This window comes from Panthera uncia, chromosome D1 (assembly GCF_023721935.1).
Source record: "Panthera uncia isolate 11264 chromosome D1, Puncia_PCG_1.0, whole genome shotgun sequence".
In the NCBI taxonomy this organism is placed as follows: Eukaryota; Metazoa; Chordata; class Mammalia; order Carnivora; family Felidae; genus Panthera; species Panthera uncia.
In genome coordinates this window covers 17,810,812-17,838,526 of record NC_064808.1, presented here as the reverse complement: position 1 = coordinate 17,838,526, position 27,715 = coordinate 17,810,812, and the positions used below count along the sequence as shown (strand labels likewise).

Sequence of the window (27,715 nt, the reverse complement as noted above, 5' to 3'; positions counted from 1 at the left end):
ATTCCAAATGATCTGTTAACTCTGGGCCCAGCATTCATGTAGGGCAGCACTCAGTTGGTGCTGAGAGCCATTTGCCCTTTTAGGTGGGGCCTGCGCTGTCAAGTTTGGCCCAGCCCGTCCCCGCTCACGGAGTGCACGCACATATGCTTTTATTAGGCTCTCTGCAAACTTGAGTAACATGCTTGGCCCCAAAGACATTTGTTTGCTACCTCTGTTATCCTTCACAGTCTTTCTAAGCACTTCTAGAGAGAAATTCTGTTTCATTTGCAAGGCATTGTAGAACACTTGCAGGACATGTAGACCCTTTTGTCACGTGGATAGGCCTCATTGTCAGTCAAATGAATTTCTTCTAGTATGGTATATTTCTATTTCATAAATATTCCCCATTAATTTTGGTTTTGTCTCAGAAACATACCTATCAATGTTAATACAATATAAACTTACGGATGTAGGAAAACTATATACATACAGTGAGTGAGCAAACACAAAATGGAGGAAATCACAGTGTTCCCTCCGAATTACTATTCCTTCTTTCCCCCCTGGATTTCTTAATTTTAATTTTACCTAAATTTTTGATATTATCTAATATTAACTAATGTCTAATATTATAATTTAGTGGCTCCTTTGGATTTTATATACATTGCATAACATACTGTGTATTCTTTTGAGTTTTGGCTTCTTCAGTTCAGCATATAATATATAGATCCAACAGAAATGCACATACATGTGCTCTGAAGACCTGGACGGGATTTTCATAAGTAACATTATGGAAATAGCAAAAAACTGTAGTTCGTTTATTTTCATTCCTTTGTGAATATACCACAATTTCGTTATCTGTTCCACTGTTGATGGACATTTGGGTTGTTTCCAGTTTTTGAGTATTTCTTTTGGATCTCTACCTGTAAGTGGACCTGTAAGTAAGACATACTGAGAGGCTCTTTGTCATACATAAAACATTGCTGTTTCTAACAAATACATTTCTTTTTTTTTTTTTTTCAACGTTTTTTATTTATTTTTGGGACAGAGAGACACAGAGCATGAACGGGGGAGGGGCAGAGAGAGAGGGAGACACAGAATCGGAAACAGGCTCCAGGCTCTGAGCCATCAGCCCAGAGCCTGACGCGGGGCTCGAACTCACGGACCGCGAGATCGTGACCTGGCTGAAGTCGGACGCTCAACCGACTGCGCCACCCAGGCGCCCCTAACAAATACATTTCTTAAGATAATGTTGCAAATACTTGGAATTAGTACCTAGACCTTATGTCCTTCTGTTACTGCCATGTCACAAACAAAACAAAAACTGTCTAAAGAGACTGCGGACTATTTTTATGTCATAGCTTTTGGTACGATGTATGAATTTTAAACCTAAACATACCTATACTTTGAAAGCTGAATGTCCAACCTTTTTACATAACTGCTATAAAATTTTTTAACATGCAGAAATTTTAGAAGTCAGTTTACCTGGCAGTTTGCCCTCAGTTGGCATGGTTCCAAGTGTGTAAAGTACATTTAAAAAATCATGTTAAGGGTATTGGAGACTATGCTGTAAAAATACTGCCTTAAATGGAAAATAAGCAGTTGTAAGATCCCCGTTCACCCGTTTTCTCTTAAAAGTTCATTCTTGAAAATGTAAGAATAAGAATAGATATGCGTGTTTATGTAAGTTAACTTGTACCATCATAATCAAACGGTGAGTTTAAATATTTTTGTTATTTCTTTCGCTTGGTCTTGTTTCTGTCACCGTTTCGCACACAGTGCTAAAGCGTTATTAATTGAATTTTCTCCTGCACAATTACATGGTGATTTCTACAAGAAGGGCTTAATATTCCTTACAGCATCATCTTACACAGCAGCATTGCCTCTGGGACTTTTATACAATGCAGCTGCTTGTGGTAAATGAAGGAAATCAAGTATTGTAGTACAGACTTTTAGGGATATTAACATATTTTTGAAAGCAAGTAAAATATCCTGCATACTAGCTTGTGATCCTCTGTGAATGGAGAATAAATCCACAGGAATGGTTACTTTTTTTCTTGAATAGAACAAAGCATTGTGGGACTGTGAACTGTTTCTGCTCTTCTAGTGAGTGAATTTTAAATCGTCAGATTCTTATGAATGATTTAGGGAGAAAGAAGATATTTTCAAGACATTATTTTGAGGAGGAATTTTTTGTCTCACTACATTTTAAAAGTATTTTGTAGTTGATTTATTTTTTAAAGTAAACTTTATTTTTTTGAGCAGTTGTAGGTTCGTAGCAAAATTGAACAGAAGGTACAGAGACTTCCCATATACACACAGCTTCCCTAACTCTCGGAATCCAGAGTGGTACCTTTATTCTGTCTGATGCACCTGTCATGACATACCACTGTGACCCCAGATCCATATGCAGTGTAAGTTGTTCATACTCCTGGAAGGAGTAAGTTTAAATCTCAAACTTTTGTTGTTACATGTTGCCTACAAAATGTTTCTCTTTGATGTCTGCATTTGGATTCCTTAGCTTATTCCCCTTTGGCTTTTAAAAAATGGCATGGGAAGTGTATTTTTTGCTCTTCGTCCTTTTATTTTTTTAAGCTTAACATTTAATATTTTTCAAAAAACCTATTTTACGATATGCCTGTCTTTTCTGCCTTTATCTTGTACACTTGGCATAGGCTGAAAGGGATCAGTTTAGATTTCCAGTCAGAAATGCATATGCTTATAGAGACCAGGCAGCTATGGAAATGAATCAGGGAGGCTGGGGTGAGGCAAGAAGGAGTGGTGAGGTCTGGAGAACTGAAGAACTCCTCCCCATGTATAGATGGCGGCTCTAACTTATTGCTACTGCTTGTGTGGCAGTGCAAGCCTGGGGTGCCGTATTTTCCAGTTACATTAAAAGAATTTGAGGGGTGCCTGAGTGGCTCAGTCGGTTAAGTGTCCAACTTCAGCTCGGAGCCTGGAGCCTGCTTCAGATTCTTGTCTCCCTCTCTCTCGGCCCCTCCCCCGCTCAAGCTCTGTCTTTCTCTCTCTCTCTCTCTGTCTCAAAAATAAATAAACATTAAAAAAAAATTAGAAAAGGATTTGAGGGGCACCTGGGTGGCTCCGTGGGTTAAGCTTCCAACTCTTGATCTTGGCTCAGGTCATGGTCTCACAGTTCGTGAGCTTCAGCTCCACATTGGGCTCTGTGCTGACAGTACAGAGCCTCTTGGTGTCTCTCTCTTTCTGCCCTCACCCCGCTTGTGCGCTCTCTCTCTCTCTCTCTCTCTCAAAATAAATAAATAAACTTAAACAATTTCTAACAAAAAAATAATGATAAAGAAAGAATTTGAGGGGCGCCTGGGTGGCTCAGTCGGTTAGGTGTCTGACTTCAGCTTAGGTCATGATCTCAGGTTCATGGGTTCGAGCCCCACACTGGACTCTGTGCTGACAGCTCAGAGCCTGGACCCTGCTTCGGGTTCTGTGTCTCCCTCTCTCTCTGCCCCTTCCCTGCTCATGCTCACATATATACTCACTCCCTCTCAAAAATAAATAATAACAATAACAAATTTTTTTAATTAAAAAAAAGAATTTGAAAAGGAAACTAAGATGACTTATAGAAGACTTTGCAATTTTATATCAACTTAGTCTTTTTTTATTTTTTAAATTTTTTTTACATTTATTTATTTTTGAGAAACAAAGTGAGACAAAGCCTGAGTGGGGGAGGGGCAGAGGGCAAAGGAGACACAGAATCTGAAGCAGGCTCCAAGCTCTGAGCAAGTGGTCAGCACAGAGGCTGATGCGGGGCTTGAACCCACAAACTGTGAGATCATGACCTGAGCCAAAGTCAGACACTCAACCGACTGAGCCACCCAGGCGCCCCTCAACTTAGCCTTAATTGGGGCCAAAGTTGAAGATCCAACAACTCATGGGCCACTGTTTTCATTTATTTATTTTTATTGAGCCATTATTTCTAAAATGATTACATGTGCTGGGGACTGCTTTAAGAGCTTTGTAAAAATCAACTCATTGAATCATTGAACAACTCTCTGAGAACTGGAACTTCTGTTATCCTCATTTGAGAGAAAGTACATGTAAGATACAGAGGGGTAATTGTCTGCGGTAAGCAGAATTAAATTCTAAGATGCTCCTGAAGATTCCTGCCCCGTGGTGTACACATCCCATGCAACCCCTTCCTCTTGAGTGTAGGCAGGACTCGTTGATATAATGGATGACATTCTTGTGGTTAGGTGATATTATATGGCAAAGATGAAGTGAGTTTACAGATACCATATATGGTCTGTCATCAGTTGAGTTGGAATTCATCAAAAGGGAGATTATCTTTGGCCGGCTGACCTAATCAGGTGAGCTCTTTAGAAACCTACTCAAGTCTTTCCTGAGGTTAGAGATTCAAAGCATCAGAAATGGTCTTCTTTTGGCCTTGAAGAAGCACACTGCTGTGTTGTGGGGAGGGCGTGTCGCAGGGAACGGCAGGTGGCCTCGAGGAGAGAGGTCCCCAGTTTTACAACTGCAAGGAGTAGAATCCTGTCAGCAAACAACGATTGGGTTTAAAAGTGGAGCCTGAGCCTCAGATGAGATCGCAGCCTTCTGAGACCCTGAGCAAAGGACCCAGGTAATACCAAGACTGCATTCTTGACCTACAGAAACCGAGATGATGAACGTATGTTGTTTTAAACAGCTAAGTCCGTGGTAATTTTTGATGCAGCGATAGAAAACTAATAGGGTCACGTTGCTAAGGAGTGACAGAACTGGGGTTTGGCCCCAGGGAGCCCAGGTACAGAGTACACTGCCTTGTGTGATCACTCCTATCCACAGGGCTCTTTGAACAAGTAATTGAATGGATGCTTTTTTAAAGCTTCTTTTCTGTCCCACATGACCACAAGGTGTACATTCTACTATGATGTTCTGCTTCATAAATCCACTTTTATGGGCAACTCAGAAATTAATTTCTTCAAGTTCTCTTTTTATCTTTTCCCCTAGATTAAAAAGCTGATAGGTATATACATACCCCCACACAGTTATATATACATATAACAGTTACTCACATAATGTATATTAAAACTTGTTTTATTAAAAAGGCAGATTTTTTTCCCTGTATTGCGAACTAATATTAATGTTCCTTTTCTAATCTCTTTGGTGTAAAATTGTTTTTAGAGTCTGTAAATAAAGCATTTGCTGAAAGCTCCATGAAGTATTGTGGAAAGCTTATTTTTCTTGATTCAGTTTTAAAAAGATATGGAATATTTTAAAACTTGGTAATTTAATTAATGACATTCATCTTGAACTTTTTAACCTTCAGAATTTACAGTTTACCTTACATTCACAATCATGAGATGGAATTTATTATTTTTCATTTTACCTTTATCTACTTTTAAATGTGTGGATGGCAAATGAGAGCTGCTTAAAGCAGTGAGGAGGACATAGCAGGGGTGTATATAATCTTTGTGGGCACTAAAAACTCTTAAGGAAAAACTAATAGGTATTTATTAAGTTTTGTTGTAAGCATTAATAATTTTTTAATGTTTATTTATTTATTTTGAGAGAGAGAGGAGAGGGGCAGAGAGAGGGACAGAGAATCTCAAGCAGGTTCCACACTGTCAGCATAGAGCCTGATGTGGGGCTCACACTCACGAACTGTGAGATCATGACCTGGGCCAAAATCAAGAGCCAGACGCTCAACTGACTGAGCCACCCAGGTGCCCCTGTACACATTAATAATTAATGGATCTGAATGATTAAGGATTATTAAGCTTCTTACGTGAGCTGGAATCCAGACTTTTTAAAGGATGTTCCATTTTAGAATGTGAAATAAACTGACAGAATTGCTTTTATCTTGACTGCTCTATTAAATACCAAGAATTGTTACCAGAACATGATGCTGTGAGGGTAGATCAGTCATTAGGCGACCTGGATCCATCTTGGGTCTTCCACTGAAAATCTTTGTTACTGGAGACACCTGGTTGCCTGTTGTACTTTGTGTAGGACAGGTATATTTCTCTCTGTGATGGTGATAATATCTGCTCTATATCACTTAGCTGTTAGTTCTGAAGATCAAACAAGGTAATATACTTGAGACATTTTTGAACGTAGGGGAAAGCTTAACTTTCAGTCTTTGCCTTTCCAGATAGAATATGTTAATTGTTTTCTTGGGGCAAAATGAGAACTTGAACTGCTCTTTACCCAGGGCAATCCACAAAATGTCTTCCCCACGATCCACTGCTGCTTTCCCTGTGGGCAGGATGCTTGAGGCAAATTACTGAATTTTGTTCATCTTTCTGTTTTTCATCATCCTGGCCTCTAGTACCTACTGATAAAGAAAATTTTCTGATCCTAATTGGCTGCCACTTTAAAAATTGTTGGAATCCATTGACATTTGCAGAATAATTTTGCTGACTCAGACGTTTGAGAACATAATAAAGGTTAGCATCTCTGTAGTTTCATGGGAGATATCGGTAGCAGGATACAGGTGACCTACTCGCTCCCTTTCCCCTGTCCCCTTCTCACTCCCTTTTCTCCGTGTTCCATTGCCTCATATACCGTCTGCTGTGCAAGGTGTCATCTCCTGTGTGTGCTATTCTTATATGTTGCATTTGTACACATCATACAGATGACATAATCACACATAAGGATATCATCTTATGTATTGTCTTAATCTTCCTAAGGAAGAGGTAGATGCTTCTCTGCTGCTTTTTTTTTTCTTCCAAGTTTTTATTTAAATTCCAGTTAGTTAACATACAGTGTAATACTAGTTTCAGGTGTAGGATTTAGCCATTCATCACTTACGTAGAACACCCAGTGCTTTTTTTTAAAAAAAATAAAACAAAAGTCTCTACAGTAATGTACTTTCCATGACTTCCCAATGAAATCTGATGTACTTTCAAAGCTCTTAATTCTTGTGTGCTTATGGCATTTGATAACAAGGAATAAGAGTGTAAAAAAGGGAGAGAAAAGACATTGGCCCTTACTTTTCCAGGTAATTTTTCACGGCAGTGATGCTGTGGTCTTTGTTGAAGCTTATAAAGTTAAATGGATATGGGGCACCTGGCTAGCTCAGTTGGTAGAGCATGCGACGCTTGATCTCGGGGTCGTGAGTTCAAGCCCCATGTTGGGCGTAGAGCTTACTTAACTAAATGAATAAGTAAATAAGTACATACATACCAAATTTTAAAAGGTAAAATGTTGTGTTACTGAAGAAGGATATTCTCTGAGAAACCAGTTCAATGACCCCCAGAAGTTGGCTGACAAATCCTAAAGGATCTGTCCATTGATTTCCTCAAGGCTACTGGTTAGACTTCCTAAAAATTTGACTGAAAATACATATATAGAGACATGGGGTTTATTAAGATAGGCACATTATGTTTTATATTTTACATTAAATTATGACACTTTCAATTGAAAGTTTTCAACACTTTTTTTTTTTTTTGCTTAGAAATAATTGAAAAGTATAGCACAAGCAAATAAATAAAATTCACCTCTTAAGGACTCAGCATTTAATCAGTTGTGTAATTTGATCCCTTAATTACCTGTGATAGGACAGATTTGTTGGACACTAGGATTTGGCACAGGAATTTAAACAGAATGATGTACCAGTTTAACCAATTTGAAATGGGCATTTTTTAGCTTCAAAAAAAGGCTTAAATTCCTTTCTAAAGAATTGTTCTTTCATTCCTTATCCCCCTTGCCTTGCTTCATATTTTCTTGATGGCATTTATTACCAAATCTGACACATTATATTTAAAACATTTTTTCATGTTTATTTGTGTTTGAGAGAGAGAGAGAGACAGAGTGAGAGCAGGGAATGTGCAGAGAGAAAGGGAGACACAGAATCGGAAGCAGGCTCCAGGCTCCGAGCTGTCAGCACAGAGCCCAACATGGGGCTCGAATGCAGTAACTGTGAGATCGTGACCTGAGCCGAAGTCGGACGCTTAACTCAGTGAGCCACCAAGCGCCCTCTGACACATTATATTTTTACTTGTTTCATTACTTTCTCCCCCAGATAGACTCTGTGCTCCAAGGCTAGCAACTTGGTTTGGGTAATGGCTGATGTCCCCAGTACCTTTAACAATGCCTGACCCATAGTAGCAAATACTCACTAAAAATTTGTCTAGTGAGGGAATGAATGTCCGTAGCATTAACTGCCTTCTAAAAACAAACTTTGGAAGATATGCTTTTTACCATTATGAGTCTATGAGACTCTCCAGATTTGAATTATTTGTAAACAAAAGGAGATTGGCCAGAATCAAAGTGTTCACGGCCATGTTGCTGGATACTCATACAGTGAGAGTTTCAGAAGTAAATTTATGAGATAAATGTAGTGGCAGTCTTCAGCAAGGCAAGAGTGATTCTAAAACTGAAAATTTTATTTTTCTGTTCCTCACAAAAATTTGGATCTAAATGTAGGGCCGCCAGCCTCGTGAGGGGACCACATACCCTGTGTGGCCGGTAGTGATGTGTTAGCGATTGCTGCCAGAGGCCACTGTCTTGGGAGGGAGCCAGAGAGAGAGCCCATGAACCTCAGTGTCCAAGACTAAAAGCTTAAACTCCACACTATTACGTTCAAAAGGGAACTCCTGGAGAACCGACCAAGATTTAGGAACTGACATATGAATTTGCAGGCCCTGAAACCTGCTTTTGTTGGCATGCTCAAGGGTAAATATGCCTTTTAAGGGAAAAGTTGCCTGAAATCAAGTTTAGTAGGATGTTAAAACTGAATGCCCAGTTTTGGGTTTTTTTTTAAAAGAAGTGTAATGGCGGTGCAGGCTGCAATACTTATCAGTATAACTGCTCCCTGTGGCAGATGTATGAAGGAAGCCATAGTAAAACCAGAGGCTCCCCTCATGAGCAGGCCGTCTATTGCCAGAGAGCATGTGTGGTGAGGAGTATCACGTGAGGGGGTCTGGCATGTTTATTTCCAGGAGAGGAGCAACCTATGGGGAGACCTAAGCATTTGATGCCTCTGGCCAGTTCCCCGGCCAGTTCCCCAGCCAGTTCTTGGATGAACATTTGCAAGACCTACCTCAGTGACTCATTTTTCTTCCATCCAGATCTCTCCAGCAACTCCTCTGGCTTCTGATCAGCACTTTGTTTCTTTATGTATTTTGCTACGTGCAGCCTGGCTCTCTTTCTAGTTCTTGTACGCCTGGGAGGGGATCTTGACCCAAGGAAGCATTTTTTTCTTCTCAAAGGACAAAAGTACTACTTAGTTTCTGAAATTAATCAACCAGTTAATTTAAACTGTATAGAAGTAGGGGTGCCTGTGTGGCTCAGTAGGTTGGGCGTCCGACTTCGGCTCAGGTCATGAACTCACTGTCCGTGGGTTCGAGCCCCATGTTGGGCTCTGTGCTGACAGCTCGGAGCCTGGAGCCTGCTTCGGATTCTGTGTCTCCCTCTCCCTCTGCCCCTCCCTAGTTCAAGCTCTGTCTCTGTCTCTCTCAAAAATAAATAAACATTAAAAAAAATTTTAAACTGTATAGAAGTATAAAAAGTGAAAGTTGATTCCCTTTTTCTCCTGTACTCGATCTATAAACACACACACATCCTTTGATCGGACTTTTCTACTTCTAGAAGTTTATTCTACAGAAGAACTCTGGTAACTGCACAAAGATTTATATGCAGGACATTCACAGTGTTGCTTATGGAAGTGAAAAATGAGAAGTTATTTGAATGTCTGTCAGTGACTCCTATTGCAGGGTCCTCTTTGAGCAAAGATAGGGCCCAAGCCTCAAAGGAGATAGAAAGAGCATGATTGCTCTGTGTTATCAGATCAGCTTATTCACAGGGCGTCGAGAACGTGAGCTTCTCTTTCTGGTCAGTGATTCCTTCCAGGCCTTGGTATGGATGATTAAAACTGCAGCCGTGTGATCTGTCACCTGTTTGACCATAATTTTGGGGGTAAAATAGTGACCAGTGTCCACAAATACTCTTGAATGCTTTGGCTCAGTATGGCTCTTTAATACATTACTCAAATCTCTCCTTTTATGACTTTATGTCTTTGTTGCCTGTGATACAGCCTTTGTCAGATTCTTCCCCAGACCTTTCCCCAAGGGGGGGCTTAACTAGACTACATGGAGCCCTGCCTTGGATTATGACTAATTTTGCTTACTTTTTTTGATTATGTGTTTTGTTCCTCTTCTCTTATCATACCTTTGGCACGGGGAGGAGTCCTGGAAGAGGGGGTATATGTGAGGAGCATGGTCTTAGTTGCACCCATAACTGGTTTTGGTCAAACTGCTTTTGGTGTTGGTGGCAACATATAAGCATCTTGTAATTTCTCCATCCTTATTTGTCTTTTTCATTATGTTTTGTTTGTTTGTTTTTTGTTTTCAGTAAGGTCTTGGTGACCTATAAAATTTCTCCTGAATTCATTGGCATTCTGGATTTCTTTTATAACTTACCATGATACACTCCCCTTCTTTGGTGCAATGAATTCTTCCTTTGATCTGTGCCTGCTCGTACTGTGTTTTGAATCACCGGTTAAATAAATTATGGCCCAGCTATTCTGTGTAATTAAAAATGTCTATCGGGGTGCCTGGGTGGCTCAGTCGGTTGGTTGTCCAACTTCAGCTCAGGTCATGATCTTACAGCTCATGAGTTCAAGCCCTGCGTCAGGCTCTCTGCTGACAGCTGGGAGCCTGGAGCCTGCTTCAGATTCTGTGTCTCCGTCACTCTCTGCCCCTCCCCTGCTTGTGCTCTTAAAAAAAAAAAAAAAAAGTTACCTCTACGTATTGACATGGAAGGCTATCTTTAGTGAAAAAAAGCAAGTTGCAGAATAGCATATTTAGAGATAAATGTAGTGCTCTTTTATTTAAAAAAAATAGATAACAAAAACCCCACATACGACAAATATTAAACTTATGAACCAGGTTTGTGTGTATATAACATATATAGATAATGCATCAAAAAAGGTCTGCAGGATTACAGCCCAGACCATTTAGAGTGGTTATTTCTGAGGAGTTGTTAAACCACAAATTTTTACTCTTTTGAGGGTCATGGAACTTTTTGTGAATCCAAATGATAAAAAACTTACCCTATCAAAATATGTGTATATACAGTTGGCCAGTGAACAATGTGGTGTGGGATGCTGACCCCACACACAATCAAAAACTCATGTGTAGCTTTTGGCTCCTTAAAAACTTAACTGATCCCCTCTTGGCCGGAAGTTAAATACATTATATACTCTGTTTTTATAATAAAATAAGGTAGAGAAAGGAAAATGGTATTCAGAAAGTCATAAAGGAGAGAAAATGCATTTATAGTGTGATAAAAAATCCATGTGTAAGTGGACCTGTGCTGTTCAACCCATGTTCAAGGGGCCTCTGTACGTACAGAATATTCTGCCCACAATTTTCGGGAATTCAGGGCCTCCTCTTATAACTGCTCCCATCCAGCCAATGTGTGTTGGCATTATGGTCTAATTAATATCAATCTTCGTTCATTTTTTTTGTAAGTACCGAGGAAACCCCTCAGTTTTACCTTCATTGTAATGATATCTGTTGAGCTCCTACTGCAGTACTTTGGGGCCACTGTAAGGGCATTGGAAGGGACACTGTTTCCGTCAGCTAGAGGGAAATTTGTTAATATAAGAGAGGTTTTGGTTATACCTCCTTGAACTTCTTTTTTAAAGACCTGTGCTATCCAAATCATTCTCCTAAATCCTAAGAAGGCAGTTTTACTGTATATTAAGATAAGTGGGACTGACTAATGTGTTTTAAGGCCAAATATATATGAGAATTACATTTTTATATGCCATCCACACACATATACATATATACACATACACATAGTTTACAGTAAATTGGGTCCTCAAAACAATCAGTATTTGGGAACATAATTTTACCATTTTAAATTATTATAGAGGCTAGTGCTATTATATGTTTGTGTATATAGTATATTATTGGCCTTAGCTATGATTGATTTTAGTGACAGAAATTCCAATTATAAATGGTTTCTGTAGACAGATCGGCTTTACTTTTCAATATCTGTTTGGCACACTTTCCGGAAGTGCTTTGGTCAAAGTACGGAGTTGTCTATGTATGTTTAGCATGAAGCTCAGTAAGTAACTAAGAGTGTGTTTTGCCCCTACAAAACTCAGATATTTATTTACTATTTACATTTCTAGGTACCAAGTGAAGGCCACAAAGCTATCCCTTCTGAAACTGAACCTTAACTTATAGTATTTTATCAGCCTTTATTACACGGTATGTGTCAAAGACATTTGTGTGTTTAGTATCTAAGATGATTTATAATGTTCTGAACTCTGGAGAGGAACCCGAAGGCCTCCCTACCTCATCTTTGGCTATGGTATAAAAAGTATCTCTCAGGGGTGCCTGGGTGGCTTAGTCAGTTGAGCATCTGACTTCGGCTCAGGTCATGGTCTCAAGGTTCATGGGTTCAAGCCCTGCATTGGGCTCTGTGCTGACAACCCAGAGTCAGTGCCTGTTACACTGCCAAAGTTGGTTGCCTAGGCTTTATATATGGTCTTCCTGGGAGCAGCACCACCCCAACTGCACCAAACACAGCACCCAGATCTTGGTTTCCAGATATGTTTTTAATAAAGGATCCAGGGCTCCTTGGAGAAATGGGTAGTTCAGGGCTGGGGCAGAGAGAATAGAAGCTGAGTCTGGAGTATCTCTTAAAAGTAGACTTATCTTGGGGCGCCTGGGTGGCGCAGTCGGTTGAGCGTCCGACTTCAGCCAGGTCACGATCTCGCGGTCCGTGAGTTCGAGCCCCGCGTCGGGCTCTGGGCTGACGGCTCGGAGCCTGGAGCCTGTTTCCGATTCTGTGTCTCCCTCTCTCTCTGCCCCTCCCCCGTTCATGCTCTGCCTCTCTCTGTCCCAAAAATAAATAAAAAACGTTGGAAAAAAAAAAAATTAAAAGTAGGCTTATCTTGGGGCACCTGAGTGGCTCAATTGGTTAAGCATTTGACTCTTGATTTCCTCTCAGGTCATGATTTCATGGTTCATGAGATTGAGCCCCCCAGGGGGCTTGGGATTCTCTCTCTCCCTCTCTCTCTCTCTGCCCCTCCCCTACTTGTGCTTGTTCTCTCTCTGTCTCAAAATAAATAAACAAACTTAAAAAAAAAAAAAGAGTATATCTATCTCGATGAGCAATGAGAAATGTACAGAATTGTTGGATCATTATATTGTAACCTGAAACTAATGTAACACTGTATGTTAACTTATATTTAAATTTACAAAAAGGAATAAATGGGATTTTATATATTCTCAAGGTATCTCCCTACAGAATACCAAAATACTTGTTCATTACAAAGGGAAAAATAGTAACTCTACAGGGGAGGAGCCTGGCAGGCACCGCCTTAATAAGAGATCAAAGTTATCTTCATCAGTAGTGGGACAATTAGAACTGTGTACCACCTGATAGGATGCAGTGGGAAACACAACTTCACTTCGGTGATAGTCCTGCCAAGGATGTATAGTCTAAATCTAATCGTGCGGAAACACACACTTAAGTTGAGGGATACTCTACAAAGTAATTGGCCTGTAGTCTTCAAAGTGTCACAGTCAAGAGAATGAATAAAGGTCAAGAGAAGACTGAAAAACTGTTCCAGATTAGAAGAGGCTAAACAGACATGGCAGCTAAATGTGACGACTGATTCTGATTTGGATCCTTTTTCTGTAAAGGACATTGTTGGAGCAGTTGGTAAAATTTGATCGGGTTCTGAGGACTAGAAGGCAGTAATGCATCAATGTTAATTTCCTGATTTTGATGGCTATCTTATTTAGGAGACTATCTTTGTAGGAAATACATATTAAAGCAATGTTCGTAAACTTCTTAGTTTCAGGACGCCTTTACACTCTTAATATTTACACCCTCTTTACACCCTCAATATATTGAGGGCCCCAAAGAGCTTTTGTTTATGTGGGACAGAGTTATCAATGTTGGTTGTACTACAAATTCAAACTGACTAATGAAAAAATTATTTAATTCATGTAAGAATAACAGTAAACCCATTACATATTCATATAACATTTTTAAGCAGGAAAAATAACTATATGTTCTGAAACAAAACAAAATTCAGTGACCAGAGTGGAGTTGTTTTACATGTTTGCAAATCTCTTTAATATGTGGCACAGTAGAAAGGAGTTAGTTACACTTGCATATCTCCTGCATTTAGTCTGCTGTGATGTTAGTTTGGTTAAAGTAGAAGAAAATCTGGCTTTACATGGTAATGTAGTTGGAAAATAGGAAGTGATTTCAATAGCCTCTTGAGGTAATTGGATATCCTTTTTTGGATATCCGAAAAAGATATTGGATATTCTTCTTTGATACTACATCAGAACTCCTTAAGTGGAGGTTTCTTAAAAGTTAGCTGCAATGTGGAGTCTGAAAACATATCAATGTATTTTCAGACTCAGTTACTTTGAAATCCATTTGTCTACCTCGCACTTTGAGTAGATCTTTTATCATGATTTAGTAACTGTGTGTAGTGACCAAAATCAGACAAAACTGGTTCCTGAGTTTTACACATGTCATAAATGTTGACCCAGCACAAATAAAAATCACACCTATTAATCTCACTCCCATCCCAATCTTACTCTTAAAATCGTCTCTCTCAAGCACATGAAGGTAGCTACAAGTTTTTTAAAATTCTGATTTTCATTTAAAAGCTCAAATTTTATCATGGGCGACAAATACTATTGATTTTCTTTTCTTTTCTTTTTTACTTATGTTGAGAGAGAGATCACGATGCACGAGCCAGGGGAGGGGCAGAGAGAGAGAATCCCAAGCAGGCTTTGCGCTGGATCTCAAGAAACTTGAAATCATGACCTGAACCGAACTCAAGAGACGCTTAACTGACAACCACCCATAATGCCCCTGTTGGTTGTTTTTCTTAAAGTGACAAACTCACTTCATTTTTTAAAATGTCTGCCAAATCTGAATAAGCATAGTTTTTTTTTTTTTAATTTTTTTTTTCCAACGTTTTTTTATTTATTTTTGGGACAGAGAGAGACAGAGCATGAACAGGGGAGGGGCAGAGAGAGAGGGAGACACAGAATCGGAAACAGGCTCCAGGCTCCGAGCCATCAGCCCGGAGCCCGACGCGGGGCTCGAACTCACGGACCGCGAGATCGTGACCTGGCTGAAGTCGGACGCTTAACCGACTGCGCCACCCAGGCGCCCCAGAATAAGCATAGTTTTTATGTCCATTCTTTCATGTAAAATGGTACAGTATGAAAACGGCCTGATTCAGTTTGCACGACTCAATTGCACAAATGCTTCTCCCCAAGACACCTGTACACAGAGAAAATGTGTTATGCATACTTTTTGTCACACAACACATTAAAAAGATGTGTACTCAAGGGTAGAGATTTAATAAAATTAGTGGTTTTACTGCTAAGGTATATTCTTTTTTTTTTTTAATGTTTATTTTGAGAGAGAGAAAGAGAGAGTTCATGCACGCATGCGTGTCAGGGAGGGACAGAGAGAGAGGGAGACATGGAATCCAAAGCAGATCATGACCTGAGCCGATGTTGGTTGCTTAAGGGACTGTGCCACCCAGGCGCCCCTCAAGGGACATTCTTAAACAAAACTGACTTTTTCTTTCTTACTACAGGTATGTGAAGGATATCATGAGGTGTCACTGCTTTAATTTACGTTAAGGTTTTAGCACTTTCATCCACCACTGCTTTTGTGCCATCACTGAAGCTTGCAGATAATTAACGTCTGAGTATTTTTGACTCTCAGGGACCCATAAAATCATGGACCACGCTTTGAGAACCACTATATGGAAGTATTTATGGGTGATGGATGACATCTTGTTAGCAACTGAATCTGACATGGTTCAGGAAAGAAACTTACTTGTACACTGTTTGCTACTTTCCTCTGCTTGAAATTATTTCAAAATTAAAAATTGCCTTTTGGATGTTGAAAACTGAAATTTATGGGAATAATCATTTGCAAGTTTGGGCAATATAGCGGTACGTTCTTAGGCAGATTAAATGATGTAATGCCACTTGGAGTTCTTGGCAGGTAGCTGATGTTCAGTCATTGATAACTCTAATAGTTATTCCTCCTGTTTAGTTGGTAGAATACGAACTGCAACCCTATGCATTTTTTTACATGGTACCTTTGGGTTCTTTAGGGCATCTTAGACTCAGGCTGACTTGTGCCAAGTGTTTATCCTTAGTATTAAAAGGAGACTCTAAATCAGGCATTTTTTGCTTTCATTTTGGTTTAATATGTGAAAACTATGTTCTTTTAACAATTTAAATGAAGAGGGTTTTTTTTTGTGTGTGTGTGTTGAACAGAAAAGATGGTTCTACTCTTGGCAAAATGTTGTTGAACTATATTTATCTTCAAAGTGTTAATTGGCATAAAGTAAATATTCATTTCAATAGCTGATATTTTAAATTTTATGGTAATTTTTTCAAAAGTTCTTTTTTTGTTGTTGTTAAGAAACAAAATCAACTGTTAAGCTTCCTTTTTCTAAATACCAAAATGAGAGACCCAGATCTTGAAAAGAATACTTTTTTCCTGTGGTACGATTTCACAAAACCAGAATGGAATCTCATGAGAACAGAGTGACAGGTTAAAATAAAAAGTAGTTACTTAAAAAAAAAAAAAAAAAAGTAGCTCAATCAGAATTTTTAGAAGAAAGGTACTGTGTGATATTTGACTTCTAATTCATTTTCGTGATCTTTCTTTTTGAAAGATGAAAGGAGGAATGTATGGTGGGTTACACATATATCTCTTTTGCTTTGCCGACTTGGTTTTTAGTTCACAGCTATCCTGCATGGAAAATTGGTCAACTCTGGCCCAAATCTCATTGGTAATAATTTCATTTTTCAAACCAACAAAGAGAAGTAAGCTACCTCAAGAAAAAAACTTGATTAACTAAAAAATTAACATTTTTTTTTATGATTTTAAAAAATGGTGAGACATAATTACAGGGACAGTGCCTCTGATGGAAATCTATGAAGACTCTTTTAGCTCTGAGGTGGGATAGTTTATTAACCAGATTTCTAAAGCAAATGAATAAAACCATTGTGTCCTCTCTCCCTAGAGCTGCGTGTCTAATCAGACTCTAACTCAGAAGTCTCTCCCAGCCGGCCTGCCTCTCTCCTTGGGGGCCTCCTTTCTCATGGGACTAAAGCACCAGCTGCTGTGTTCTCTCCTTGCCGCCTGCCACTTTCTTATAGCAGGCTGTGTGTCCTGTCTTCTGCCACTAGCATTTCCTTCCTGAGATACAAGTGTGATCTTGTCACTTTCCAGTTTAATAGCCGCCTTATACGGCTGCCTTCATAGGTGTGTGGCCTCTACATTTTCATAGCACCTCCCCTACCTGCCCCTTAGAGGGGCCCACACTTGGTTTAATGCTCTGCTCTTGCCATCTTGAAATTCTTAATAATTTTTGAACAGGGGGCCCCACAAATTATGTCATCAGTCCTGTTTGTTATCTTGGCACATAAATCCTCTACCAGCTTCCTTCTACAGGGTATTTTCTTTCCTCTTCTCCCTGTGCATGACATACTCCAGCCACAGGGGTTCTGAAAACATGCTTTTCCTTTCCTCCACTTTCTACCTCTGCCTGCTTCTTTCTCCCACTTCTTTGCGTGGCCAGTTCCTACACAAGAACTCAACACAAATGTCCTATTTAAAGCCCCACTCTGCAAGAGTGAGTTGCTTTCTTCTATTGCTCTTTGTTCCTATTTATTAGAACATCAGTTGGGTTCACGCATATCTCTTGCACCAAATACAGCCTGTTTGAGAGGATCTGTTAATACTCGGAGTAAAGTCTGACATGGGGAGACTATTCAGGGTGTACTTCATGAATTTACTTAGTCAAAACATATCTGGTCAGCACCTGTTGTGAATCAGGTGTTGTTGGGTTTTGAGGATATGGTGGCAAAGAAAATCCCAGACACGGACGCTGCTCTCCTATCTGACAACGTAGGGAGTGAGAGGAGTTGTCTGATTGCAAATGCTTATGGCCCCTGACCACATGAATGAGCAGAGTGCTAAGGTTTTTGGGTCCTAGTTTAGAGTGGGAAATCTCCTGCCTTCTTGACTGGTGGTGGTGGTGGAGGATTGTTACAAGCACAGGCATACCAGAGGATCTTGCTTTTGGAAGCCATCCTTGGTTCATTTTGTGACATTACAGAAAGGCTGGATTGTCAGCAGGGTCCTAGGGTTCTTTCATCACATCTGATGTGGTAGTGGTCATGAAACCATGGTGCAGCTTCTAAGCATTAAGATAGAAAAACCACCGATTAAACTGGCATGCCATAACTCGTATGGCATCTTGATTTCAAAGACAAAACACGAGTAAAAGTCTGCATTTTGGAACAGATAAAACGTAATTCAAACGTTGATTACAGGCAGATTGGGTCAAGGAAATACTTGGGCACCAAAGGCATTGCTAAAAATAGCGTATCATGACCAGTGATTCCATGAATAATATGCTAATAACTCAGTCACTTTTTAAAGTAGGGTGGGATGTGCGTGTGCAGTTTGAAAACAGCTATGCAGCTGATGCAAAGGGGAAAAAATGAATGATACAGAAAATGCCTATGGCAGCCTATGCCATTTAGGGAAAACAACTGTATGTGATGTGGTTGTCTTTGTCAATGTTGGCAGATATAAAAAAAGATAACATTTGTAGACTTTACAGGTTTGTAAAACACATTCTCATGTACTCGCAAGAACTCTGCAGGGTGAGTGTTATTTCTTGTAGGAAAGGGAATTCCTGCAGGTTAAAAGGCTTGAGTGAAGGGCCCTCAGCCAACAAGTGGCTGAGGTGGTTCTCAGGTCCAGAGCTTCTAACTGCATCCCACGCTTTGTTGAACAAATTCTGTTTTGGTCAGCTCAGGCCGCCATAACAAAATATCATTGTGTGTGTGTGTATGTGTGTATTTTTTTTTTAATGTTTATTCTTGAGCGAGAAAGACAAGAGCATGAGCGGGGGAGGGGCAGAAAGAGAAGGAGACACAAAATCCGAAGCAAGCTCGCCGGGCTCAAACCCATGAACCGTGAGATCATGACCTGAGCCGAAATTGGACGTTTAACTGACTCAACCACCCAGGCACCCCTAATAGTCTGGGTATCTCAAACAACGTGCATTTATTTCTCACAATTCTAAAGGCTGGGAAGTCCAAGATCAAGGTCCTGGCAGTTTCGGTTCCTGGTGAGGGCCTGCTTCTTGGCTTGTTAGATGGCTGCCCTCTCACTGTGTCCCCACATGGCCTTTCCTTGGTGCATGCATGTGGGGAGAGAGCTCTCTGTCTTCCTCTTCTTTTTTTAAAATTGTGTTATTTTTGAGAGAGACAAAGCACAAGCTTTAGAGAGAGGGAGACACAGAATCCGAAGCAGGCTCCAGGCTCCAAGCTTCAGCACAGACCCAATATGGGGCTTGAACAAATGGACTGCAAGATCATGACCTGAGCTGAAGTCAGACGCTTAACTGACTGAGCCACCCAGGCACCCCTCTGTCTTCCTCTTCTTATGAGGACTCTATTCCCATCATGAGAACCTCACCCTCAAGACCTCACCTAAACCTAGTTACCTTAGTTACCTTAGTTACCTGCCAAAGGTCCTACCTCCAGATGCCATCGCACTGGGAGGTAGGCCTTCAACATACGAATTTGGGGGCACAAACCTGCAGCCCATAACACTCTGCTTACATAGTATTGGCTACATCATCTGGGAATCTTTAGTAATGTTAGGAATATCTTTTGCATTTTTCTCACCTCAAAACATAAAATTCAGATGTTTCCATTGGCAGGCCTTTTTCTTTTCCTTGAGTGTGGAAAATAAACATCCTTATTTGAAAATTTCTTCAAAGGTGCCTTGTCCAAGGGTCTACAATATTTGAACCAAGTGTGTAACTCAGAGCTTTCAAAAGAATGGAATCTATTCATGTGCTATCAGTAAAATAAGTTTGCATGATATACAGTTTTTATTTATTACAGATGGTTGTTCTAGTTAAATAGCCTATAATGAATAAAATATAATAACCTTGGCTTAAAATAAAGAAATACTTGGTTTGGGATGGAATCCTGATGATGCTATGATGAATTTTTTTTATTTGACTCAGAGTGGGTCTCTTCTTATGAGATTAAAATGATCATGAGAATGTTTTCAAGGACAATGAAAAAAAGAAATGTACCATTATTTGTGTAACATCTCTGATAACTATAATTAAGTGGGTCTTTAAAAATGGAGTCAGATGAATTATTCCCTTCTAAGGCACTATCACCTTTTCTCCATAGCTACCTAAGGGAGGCTTTCTCTGTGGGGAGATATCTCACCCTGAGGGGTAAGGGAAGAGGGAGATGATAAGGCCTGGGGGAAGAAAGGAAAATAGCAAAAGGAGGGAAGTAGAATTTAGGGGACATTTTGTTCTTTGTTTTCCCCTTCAAATTCAGAAAGTACAAAAGACTTCTGGTACTTTTTACATTTCTAACTACTCTAAAACATTTTATGTGAAAATGGAGAGGTTCTTCAAAACATGGAGTGTATTTTTATGGTTATAAACTGCATTTAATGAATTTAGATTTAAGGAGCTAAAATTGGTAGGCATTGAATATAGTACTATTTCCCCAAGAGTCGCTCCTCTCCCCTAATTATCTTTTTCAGGACGGGATAGGGAGAGTGGTCCATGACTAAAATATCTTCAACCTTCATCTCTGTGCCCTGAGTTAAGCTCCCGGAAGTACTTTTTTTTTTTTTTTTTTTTAGATGGGACTGGATGGTTTCATACAACTCTAAAATGTTTCTGTCTCTATGAGAATTGTAATCCGACCCATGCAGGACAGAGGAATGGACTTGTTTCTCAATTTATCTTAATGCTTTATAATGCCTAATAGTAAGTACTGTATGTTATTATGTCTCATAATGGACATCTCTTACCACCCTACAGTTTTATTTCTATAGGGAAGAGTTTAAGAAGTACTGAAAAGATGATTTTATTTAAAAAAAAATTTTTTTTTAACATTTATTTTCAAGAGAGACAGAGACAGTGTGAGCTGGGGAAGGGCAAAGAGAGAGGGAGACACAGAATCCGAAGCAGGCTCCAGGCTTTGAGCTGTCAGCACAGGGCCCAACGTGGGACTCGAACTCACAAACTACGAGATCATGACCTGAGCCGAAGTTGGCCACTTAACCAACTGAGCCACCCAGGCACCCCGTGATTTTAATAAACCAGCTGTATCAGCCTGGATGTATTTACTCACTCAGCAAACATTTGAGTCACCTCTGTTATGCTCCAGGCATTGTGCTAGGTGCTGTATATACAAAGGTGACAGAGAATGATCCATGTTTGTTAGGAAGTAGACTGTTTGCACAATACATTATGCTAAGTTTACTAAGTTTAGAAGGTCTTTAGGAACACAGCTGAGAGAGTAAATAGCTTTACCTTGGAAGAAATGGGAATCATGAAAAGACAGTACACAGGGCTGGTGGCACAACTTGAGTCTTTTTTTTTATGTTTATTTATTTTGTGAGAGAGAGAGAGCATGCGAATGAGTGTGCATGCACGTGCGAGGGGAGGGGGGCAGAGAGCAAGGGAGAGAGAGAATCTGAAGCAGACTGCTTGCTCAGTGTGGAGCCTGATGCTGCAGGGCTGGATCCCACAACTGCGAGCTCATGACCTGAGCTGAGGTCAAGTGTCCCACGCTCAACTGACTGAGCCACCCAGGTGCCCCACAACTGGAATCTTAAATGATGAAATTTATAATATGGAAAAGATGGGGAAGGCTGAATGCAACAAGAGTTTCACAATGGAAAGTACCTGAAACTTAGGAGAATAGCAGATTGTTTATTTGGAGCAGATGTAGGGACAAAAGAGAACCAATGTATTATTTTTGGTTTTATTAATAGAAAAAATTATAAATAATACATGAGTTTATGTAGATTAGACCTCTTTGCTAGCATTCGCAGACCCACTATCCCGATACCCAGGGGAAAAATGAGACAAGTCTTTCCTTTTTTTTTTTTTTTTTTAAATGTTTATTTATTTATTTTGAGAGAGAGAGAGAAATAGAGCGTGAGCAGGGGAGGAGCAGAAAGAGGGGGAGAGAGAGACTCCTAAGCAGGCTCCACACTATCACTGCAGAGCCCCACGCAGGGCTCCATGTCATGAACGAGGGATCATGACCCGATCTGAAACCAAGAGTTGGATGCTTAACCAACTGAGCCACCCAGGCGCCCCAAGACCTGTCTTTCTGAGACCTATACAGTTATCCTTAGGGAAAGATTATTTAAGAGATGTGAATCTGTTGAGCAAAATGAAAATAATGATGGCCAGACTTAGAAGGATGTTAAACATAAGACTATTCTGAATATGTTTTGTGACCTTTTAAGATGTGAACCTAATAATGTGATAGTTTTAATATTGAGAGGGTTTAGCAGCATCTTGAGACTACTTATATGTGCAGTTCCTTCTCTGTCAATTCCGGACTTGACCCTACACTAATTTACAGTCCTCTGAGTAACCACGTGACTGGAGGAGCACGGCACCCATGCTTGGAAGTAACGGAATGGTTTCAGACAGTGAGGACGCTCATTATTATATAGGTTTGTAGTTACAAGCAATATTTTTTTTCTCTGATTCCACAATTGTGGTTGGATGGCTTTCGGTGGACTGGTAAATAAAAAGGGAATAATGTTATCAACCCAGCTATTTCTTAGCTTCATTTCCCACAAGCCAGAGCTGATTTTCAGCCTCCATTTCTGGTGAGTTGACTGCCTTGAGCAGCTCATACCACTTGTCAGCTTTTTGCTTCTTAGTTTTTGGTCTCTGCCACTAGGCTGAGAAATAGTGGGCCAAGACCATCCCAGAATCATTCCAATCTGAAAAAAGGGAGGAGGGCATGATTGTATGTGGCCACAATTGTAAGTGGCAGGATGCCAGCCTACCCAGTTTGAAATACCAAGTGGTTTGACAGTAGGAATTATCAACAGTATTGAGTATCTTTGCATAACGGCGTGTAATATTCTAATAATGGCATTCTTTAGTTCTTTAATTTCTTTAACAATTTACAACCACAAGATTTTACTGTGAGACACTGAGTAAATGGAGAGCCTGGAGGGAATGCCACATTGTCATCCTTCATAAATTTAATTGAAACGTTTAATGTAACCCTAGTGAAAACTGACTAAACAACTAAGGATAACCAATAAACTTTTGAAAAAGAATAGTAATGAAGGAGCATTGTACCACTAGAAATATTAAAATTGTTTTAAAGCTAGTATAGTGATAACTAGGGCATTATGAAAGAATAGAAAATAGGACAATAAACAGACTATGATTTTGGAGTCAGAAGCTGATATGTACAAGTGGTCCAATGGCTTTATACTCCCACCTCGATCAGTCATATGTGGACATCATGGGAAAGGCATGATCTCAGTCCAGGCAGCTCTGTGAAGCCGAGGCAATCCCTGAAGGGGCTGACACCTGAAAGCTCTCTGCTGATGATACTCCAATAGCCAAGGGCAACCAGAATTTCCTGGAAGGGGCAGTTGAGTGCCTATGTCTTTCCACTGCAACATCCAAATTCATTTGTTTGTGTACCTTTATCCTACACTTATAGGGTATTGATTTTAACTTATTACCCAGCTGTCATCCCTTGTGCCTTTGTGGTGGCCGAGGATCAGAGTACTCACAAGTACCTCTCCAGAGGCTTTGATAAAGCTCTTATTCTTCCCTAGCAGTGGGCTGTTGCTGAGTGGTGTGGACTGGTGGTCTTATGAAGAGCCTGGGTTTAGGGAGGTGGTGAAGGAGGAAATGAAGGTGGTATTATGTGTATATGGTACCCACGTCTGTTCCAGGTGCTTTATTACCTCCTCAGATTAGAGGATGTTTGTTCATCTGTGTGATTTCTGTTGGCGGGGTCAGATGAGGGCTAGTAGGTGATGGGAAGGGGGAAGATGCCTAGATTTAGTTCCCCAGTTCCTTCAGGAAGCCAGCTACCTCCTACCTCAGCTTTTAGAATACTCCTCATAATTCTCTTCTGATTGCCTGGGCCCCTGTCCCGTCCTATTCTTATGTACATGCTGCTCTTTCTCTCCATCACAACTTGGCGGCGGTAGTGGGGACAGTGCATGGAATCCTTAAAGCCTGTCCATGGGCCCAGTCAAGAGCATGCATATCTCATAATCCTGGAAAGGAAATGTGAGGGGAGTTTGCTGGACTCTGGGGAAATTTTCCTCACTCTCTAGAAGGGACATGTAACAGGATGTTGCATTTCTGCCACTGCACGTTGCTGTCTGCATGGGATGTTTGGAAGGGCAGTGGCTTTCGTGAAACCAGGAGGGGAGCCAGCCTAAGGGAATAAGAGAGGAGGGAGGAAAGACCCTGGATCCTTTGTGATACTGTTGAGCAACTGAACAAAATAGACCCAAGTTCTTGTCTTTACAAAGCTTAATGTGGGGCTGGGGGGAGGGGGAGGGATGATAGCAAATACAGGGATTATTAAGATACATAGTATATTAGAGGATGGGTGGTTAAGTGCCATGGAATGAAATAAAGCTGGGAAGGGGGACCGGGGGTGCTAGTGGAGGAGTGGTTGCATTTTTTTTAAAGGTAGTCAAGGAGGGTTTCCATGAAGAGGTAACATTTGCCTAAAGATCCAACAGACACAGGGATGCAGAAGAGCATTCTAGGCAGAGGGAACCGTAAGTGCAAAAGCCCTGAGTGTGTTTCGGGAGTTTAAAGACTTGCTCGGGGCCTGTGCAGCTAGAACTGGGGACACCCAGGAGAACAGGGAGGTGGAGGTGAGTTCAAAGCAGTGTTAGGCTATCACGGCTGACTGTGACCCTCACTGTAAGCCAGCTGGAGCTCTGGGGGTTTGGTGGGGGGGGGGGGGGGGGGGGGGGGGGGGGGAGATAGGAGCAGACCTACTTTGCAGAAGAAGCTCACGATGGAAGCAGTGGAGCCCAGGAGAAGAACAGCAGTGTTAACTGGAGTAGGACATGATTCAGGGTAATTCAGGGTCAAGTTCAAAATTGTATTTACCTTGAAAAACTTGCATCAGAAGCCATTTTGCTTATCCTAACGTGAGTACAAAGAAAAGCTTACTTGAGGGTTCTTATTAAATAAAATGACATTCTTTCCAAAAGGGTCTCTGGATATTTTTAGCAGCCCATCTATAATAAGACTCTATGTTATAAGTACATTCCCCAAATCCTGTGAGATTTAAAAGAGTAAATTTGATTCAGGGGTTGTGAGGTGGCTTTTATTACTGGAGAGAATTTTCCTAAATGTCAGTATATAGCACTGGTGTGGAAACATACTTTGCTTTTCTCAAAATAAATAGATAAGTTTATCTTATTTTATTCCTGAATAAAGTTTTACATTTAATAAAAGGTATCCTTCAGCCTTTTGATTTGGCTCTTTTTTTCTTGTGAATCTGTGGCTCTAATAAGGGCAGTGTTCTTTACTTTCTGGTGATAAATCCTGGGAACCATTTATAATAAGACCTGTTGAACCAGCTATTATAAAATGACAACTGTGTATGTGGCTCTCCATTACATGAACACATATAATAACTCATTTATATTGGAATAGTAAGTGTGCCTTTAACACCAGATACGATATTTTGTAGGTCAGATATTCTCATCTCTAGTTCGTTCATGGGTTCCTACCTAAGGTCAATACTTCCTTGAGACTAACAAACTGATCTCTCGTGAACCAGCTCTTTAGTGGTGGATCAAGAACGGTGACCTGTGTGGATCAATGTTCCATACTCTGTGATGAGCCAGCATCAACTTCAAATGAAGAAAAATCTATTTTTTTGGAAGCAGCGTTTTTAAATTCTTTTGGATTCTCATCAAGTTCCAAAGAGTAAACATTCTTGGTTACCTGAACTTCACTAAGTGAAGTGAGAACAGGGTTAGTGGAGGAGAGAGGGGACCAACATTTATGGAGTGCCTCTTGTATATCACTAGATACCACACGAGCCTCGAATCTTAAGCTGGGTAGCCTCACCTTCATTTTCGGGAGAGGTTGCTGAGTGAGGCTCACGGAGGAAATGTGACTTGCAAAGCCATTTAGCAAATGGCTCAAAGCCATTTAGCAAATATGTATGAAAGTAAAATTGGTACCCGTGCCTGGGGGACCTCACAGTCCATGCCATCTTCTCAAATGGGCTCATGAGTGAGGGCAGAAGTAAAATTCTGCATTACCTCAGTAAGGTCAGTTTCTCCAGAGTCTCATTTCTCAATCTGTTATTTTCATTAGCTCTGTTTGTACCTCAGTAGTCCCGTACAAAGTAGAAAACTGAGTGAGATCTTTTCTTATGTCACTTTGCAGCTGTATTATTGTGCGTTTTGTGTGGATTCGTTAATGTAGTGGCTATTAACTATTAACCAAGCCTCTAAATTCCATTACGATCATACTAATTTTATTTCCATTTTAAGAAGATGTACTTTTTTTTTTTTAATGTTTATTTTCGAAAGAGAGAGCAAGCAGAGGAGGGGCAGAGAGAGGAGATACAGAATCCAAAGCACACTCCAGGCTCTGAGCTGTCATCAGAAAGTCCAATGAGGGGCTCAAACTCATGAACCACGAGACAGGACCTGGGCCAAAGTCAGATGCTTAACCGACTGAGCCACCAGGTGCCCTAATAAGATGGACTTTTATATATCACACTTTAAAACATTTTGGAATATAAATCCTTCTTCCTGAAATTATGAAGCATTGTTTGCAATTAAAATCACAAAACCAGTGATATTTAAACAGTATATAACATTATGATACGAATCATGTTTTATTATTTGTTTTTTATTTTTTTATTGTTTATTAATTTTGAGAGACAGAGACAGAGAGCAAACAGGGAAGGGGCAGAGCGAGGGGGAGACACAGAATCGGAAGCAGGCTCCAGGCTCTGAGCTCTCAGCACAAACCCTGATGCGGGGCTTGAACTCACAGACCACAAGATCATGACCTGAGCTATAATCGGCCGCCCAACCGACTGAGCCACCCAGGTGCCCTACATGTTTTATTATTTGTACCTACAGGCCTAAAAAGGAGTCATTACTGATTTATAGAGGAAGAACTGATTAAGGAGCAGTCAGCCAGCTCTGTAACAACATTGGAATTTTTATTGCAGACTTATTGTGTTGACTCTGTATCATCTCTTAGATGGTCTCATGATTGCTTAAAATTATCCTGGTCTAAATTTCATATCGAATTGGACAGGGAAAAGGGTTTGAAAAGATAATGTCATCAGTTGTTTTCCTCTTAATTGTCATGTTGTAATTCTCCCTCTCTCTCTCCATTTGTGTTTTTTTTTTCCCTAGGAGAAAAATTCAAGGTGGAAACAATGACCATTGCTGTTGACTTTGCATCAGAAGATATTTATGATAAAATTAAAACAAGCTTGGCAGGCCTGAAAATTGGTGTTTTAGGTTTGTATCTTTGTCGCATTTATAGATTCTTCTTACATTTACTAATTGCCTTTTACTATGATTGTACATTCCCTTTTTGGATTAGGTATTCAGTTGGTAAAATGAGTAGTGAGAAGAAAACAGTCTTGTTATACAATTGATTATTAGATGGCATTAATCTATATACATTTAGGTCTTTGTGTTTTCTATTTTAATGACTATTTTACAATTTTGCTTGTTTTCTCTATTTTCTGTCTCTCATTCTCTTTGTATGTATTTAGATATGATTCTATCATAATAATTCTTTAAGGTGGGTGATACCCATTTTGACAGGGGAGGAAATGGAGGCCAAGGAAAGTGTTTCTCAACCTTTTGTTTGTTACCACCCTTCTCTCAC

The 27,715-nt window shown here is 40.2% G+C and overlaps 1 protein-coding gene across 1 annotated transcript in view; it reads left to right on the top strand.

Moving 5' to 3' along the window:
• The window catches only part of HSD17B12 (hydroxysteroid 17-beta dehydrogenase 12), a 167,683-nt gene that overhangs the window by 77,273 nt on the left and 62,695 nt on the right, over positions 1-27,715 (top strand). The window contains exon 4 of the mRNA XM_049617598.1: positions 27,232-27,339. Coding sequence (XP_049473555.1) covers positions 27,232-27,339 — 108 coding nt within the window. The remainder of the gene's footprint in view (positions 1-27,231; positions 27,340-27,715) is intronic.